At 43.6% G+C, this 4,249-nt stretch overlaps 1 protein-coding gene across 7 annotated transcripts in view; it reads right to left on the reverse strand.

Moving 5' to 3' along the window:
- Positions 1 to 4,249, reverse strand: part of MAPK14 (mitogen-activated protein kinase 14) — an 83,179-nt gene continuing 78,930 nt past the window's right edge. For 6 of the 7 annotated variants that reach the window (XM_017522617.2, XM_017522616.2, XM_017522615.2 and 3 more), the window contains 2 exons: positions 3,787 to 3,960; positions 1 to 2,374 (listed from right to left, as the gene is read on the reverse strand). In XM_017522617.2, the coding sequence (XP_017378106.1) occupies positions 2,307 to 2,374; positions 3,787 to 3,960 (242 nt within the window). In that variant the 3' untranslated portion in view covers positions 1 to 2,306. Of the gene's footprint in view, positions 2,375 to 3,786; positions 3,961 to 4,249 lie in introns of those variants that run through there. The other variant, XM_017522623.2, reaches the window with a different exon arrangement.

Here is a 4,249-nt window from a genome sequence, read left to right on the forward strand (position 1 = left end):
TGAATTTGAAAAATAGGCTTTATTTTAACCAGTGGTATTGTCTGACATCCTATATGGCATAACTGATTACAGCCAAGTTCATGACTACAAATAAAATAGCAATTTCCCTCATTCTCTCTTTCGTTTTCTGTTCAGAGAAGTCAGGAGATGGGAGCATTATGCTCAGAAACCAAAGAGCTCTTCCAAGATCTCCAGTGTAGAGTCCAGGCTTCCGGAGCATGCAGCCTCCTAACACGTATGTGGTCACATGTGCAAAGACCTTTATTTAAAAATATTCAGAGCAGTATTTCTGTAGGAAATCACACTAGCATTTACAACCAAACATGGCTGATAAAATTGATCTTGCTGTGGATGGTGAGAATTTGAATTGCAATAAAGGAGATGAGGCCTTTACGTTTGCTTTCCTTGAAAGGGAGAGGGTCCCAGCTGAGAGGGAATCACCATCAGTCTGCCTCCTTCCTTCTTGCTCCAGTTGACTCAGGGGGTCCACCCTGTCCCTCTGGAGTACATGCATCACTGCACTGATTGAGAAATGGGAACACCTTGGCCCAAATACAAGATTCTGTCACACAGCCAACACTGGAAGTGACTTTATACTTTCTTATTACACAAAAGGCTTAAGTATATGAGCCCTCATGAAGAACAAAATGCCTGAAATTCAGAAAGTTATGAAAACAACTCTTCTCCACCCCTGAGGATATGTCATCTTTATAAAGTTGCTAATACAAAATATTAAAATAATTTGCCCTTTCTCCCCATCAAAAGGAATCACATTCTCAAAGGATTCCTGCAATATACAAAATTCTGAAACAAAGTTTATTTTCCCCCAAACCAAGAAGTCAATGTTAAGCTGCCAAGAAGACCCTTTTCCATAGCAGAGTGGAAAAGACACCTTGTTACTTTTTTTTTTCTTTTTAAAGTAACCATACTTAGAGAAAGATAGCAAAAGGAGTTTCTGGCCTCATGAGCTTTAATATTTTACTTTGATTTTCAGCATTTCTTAGCATTAGTTATTGGGAGTGAAGAGAATAACTTGTTTCCAAAGTTTGGGATATTCCTGGGAAAAGCCCTGATCTTTCCCATGATAACTCCCCAAAAATAGTTTGTTGAAAACAGATGGCATGAGTGAAAATGCTATACATCCATCTGTTCCTCTTTTCATGGTTTTCACATCAAAAGCACCTGAAGTATCAATTGTGTTCAACACAGAACAGCACTAGGGGCTCAAGAGAGGATGATGTCACTTGCCATAACATCAGCTGAGGTGACATGGGATCTAAACTACCCAAGAAGTCTTCACTGGCAAGCCTGCCTGACACCAGGGCCTCCTGAAGAGAGCAGGACAAGCAGCTGTGCATGCTCAAATAGCAAGACGTGCAAAACACATCCTCACTCCGCTAGAAATAAAGAGTACACAGGAAGTACATGACATCAAGAACCTGCTTCTGACTACTGGGGCAGATATTCAAGAAACCTCTGCACCGATAGTGAAGGGTAAGCAGAGAAATGGCAACACCTGGGGGTTAGGGAGAATGAGAGACGCACATATACGCATGCGCTCACATGCACATATGGCCGCCTCTGAAGGCTGCCTGGTTACTCCAGGCCCACAAGCAGCCATCCAATAGCCCTCTCCACTTGCCAGGCTCAGAACTTCAGCAGCTGCAGTCTTTTAACTATCTGCACTTTCTTCTCTCCTCTTAAGGCACAAACATATTTACAGTTTCAAATACACCTGTCAAGTTCTGAGAACCATACTAAGCAAGTTAATCACAGGCTAGTGCACAGAAGCCGGTTGGTCCTTTTTGGCTGTACGCATCACTGAAGGATGGCGCCAGGTCTGAGGCAGCCAGAAGATGTGGGCCTTCTCTCCATGCCACTGTGGGATGTTGTCAAAGTCTACCCCTCACCGTCAAGGTGGGGTTCCAGGAGAAGTCAAAGTGGCAAACGCAGGACTGGGACTGGGGACATTTCATATTTTTTTTACTTTGCATTGAACATATCCCTAAAAAGACAGCAGCTCTTGTCTGCCTGAGCTGACTCTCAGAAAGAAGAGTAAGGTGGAGGCTGCCTGGAGCATCCACAACCTCATGTAAAGTCACTGTGATCATAGTTTGCTCATATTGTCTTACCCTCCCACGAAGACAGACACACACATGCACACACACTAACGCACACACACACACCCCCTTCCACCATGGAGGAAATCTCTGCAACAAGAGGCACTTGAATGATATTTGGAGAGTTCCCGTGAAAAGGCCTTCCCCTCACAGTGAAGTGGGATCAACGGAACAGAAACCAGGTGCTCAGGATTCCATCTCTTCTTGGTCAAGGGGTGGTGGCACAAAGCTGATGACTTCGTCATAGGTCAGACCTAGAAATTGGGAAGGAAAAGTAAGATGTGAGAGTTTAGGCCATTCTCTTTGCTGGCAAGCACTCTGACTTGAGCTTTAAGCTCAAGATCTTTCGTCCTTGTCCAGGTAGTGGTATGATGGGCTACCTCAATGCTTGTATGTAATAAATATCCTAATGGAACATGTGGTCACACAGAAGTTCAAGGAGACATAGAAAAGAACCATTTTTTTTTTTTTTTTTTTTTTTTTTTTTTTATGTTTTTTTTTTTTTTTTTTTTTTTTTTTTTTTTTTTGAGACGGAGTTTTGCTCTTGTTACCCAGGCTGGAGTGCAATGGCACGATCTCGGCTCACCGCAACCTCCGCCTCCTGGGTTCAGGCAATTCTCCTGCCTCAGCCTCCTGAGTAGCTGGGATTACAGGCACGCGCCACCACGCCCAGCTAATGTTTTGTATTTTTAGTAGAGACGGGGTTTCACCATGTTGACCAGGATGGTCTCGATCTCTTGACCTCGTGATCCACCCGCCTCAGCCTCCCAAAGTGCTGGGATTATAGGCGTGAGCCACCGCGCCCGGCTGAGTGCCTCTTCAAAGCTCTCTATGGAGGTGCTCAAGAATAATGGAGCACTCTCAGAAGCTATAGCAACAGATAGTCTTGACTCTTTGGATGTAACTGTTCTGAACTTGTGTTTTTTGTTTTTTTTTTTTTTTTTGAGACGGAGTTTCACTCTTGTTACCCAGGCTGGAGTGCAATGGCGCGATCTCGGCTCACCGCAACCTCCGCCTCCTGGGTTCAGGCAATTCTCCTGCCTCAGCCTCCTGAGTAGCTGGGATTACAGGCACACGCCACCATGCCCAGCTAATTTTTTGTATTTTTAGTAGAGACAGGGTTTCACCATGTTGACCAGGATGGTCTCGATCTCTTGACCTCGTGATCCACCCGCCTCGGCCTCCCAAAGTGCTGGGATTACAGGCTTGAGCCACCGCGCCTGGCCCTGAACTTGTGTTTTATGGAAAGAATATGGGACTGGACACAGGATACATGGGTTCCATTCCTGGCTATGTCTCTAACTAGCTCTAAGTTAACTGATAAGACAAATTCTCTTTGCCCCAGTTCTACTAATTGTAAAACTGTAAAAAAAATCCTATTCTTTACTTAGCTCAGAGAAATGTTGTAAATGCAAAGACTCTGAAAACCTCAAATCTCCATGCAAGCTCCTATGTGAGGGGCTGTGCACAAAATCGGACCAGATATAAGTATCTCAAAGGTCCAGAGAGTATCATTGTCTTCGACAGTTTCCACCAGAGAACATATTCATTCTGCATTAGAGACCTCAACTACAAGTGTTAGCAAGTTGGTTATGACCATTCAGAGTTTTCTTCCCATTGCTTTTGGTTAGTGATTCAAGATGTTAATCCTCCCCTTAGGACTTACTTTTCCACTCATCTATAAGGAGGTCCCTGCTTTCAAAGGACTGATCGTAAGGATCGGCCACTGGTTCATCATCAGGATCATGGTACTGAGCAAAGTAGGCATGTGCAAGGGCTTGGGCTGCTGTAATTCTCTTATCTGAGTCCAATACAAGCATCTTCTCCAGCAAGTCGACAGCTATCAGTGCCATAGATGGGAAGAAAAATAGAGTTTTTAACATGCTACAAAAAATGATGTCTCATTAAGCAAATAGTTTTGACCCTTCATATCCAAACAAAGAATTCGCCTCCAAAATGCCTACTCTAGGATATATTAGCCCTTTTCTCATGTGTGTATAGCTGTATTTTGTATGTTTTCAAAATTTTTATTTTTTGATTTTAGGGTACATGTGCATGTTTATCACATGGGTCTTATCACAGACTGATGGAGACTGGGCTTCTAGTGGACCCAATATTTTTCTACCCTT

The sequence above is a fragment of the Cebus imitator genome, unplaced genomic scaffold, assembly GCF_001604975.1.
Source record: "Cebus imitator isolate Cc_AM_T3 unplaced genomic scaffold, Cebus_imitator-1.0 Scaffold24, whole genome shotgun sequence".
In the NCBI taxonomy this organism is placed as follows: domain Eukaryota; kingdom Metazoa; phylum Chordata; class Mammalia; order Primates; family Cebidae; genus Cebus; species Cebus imitator.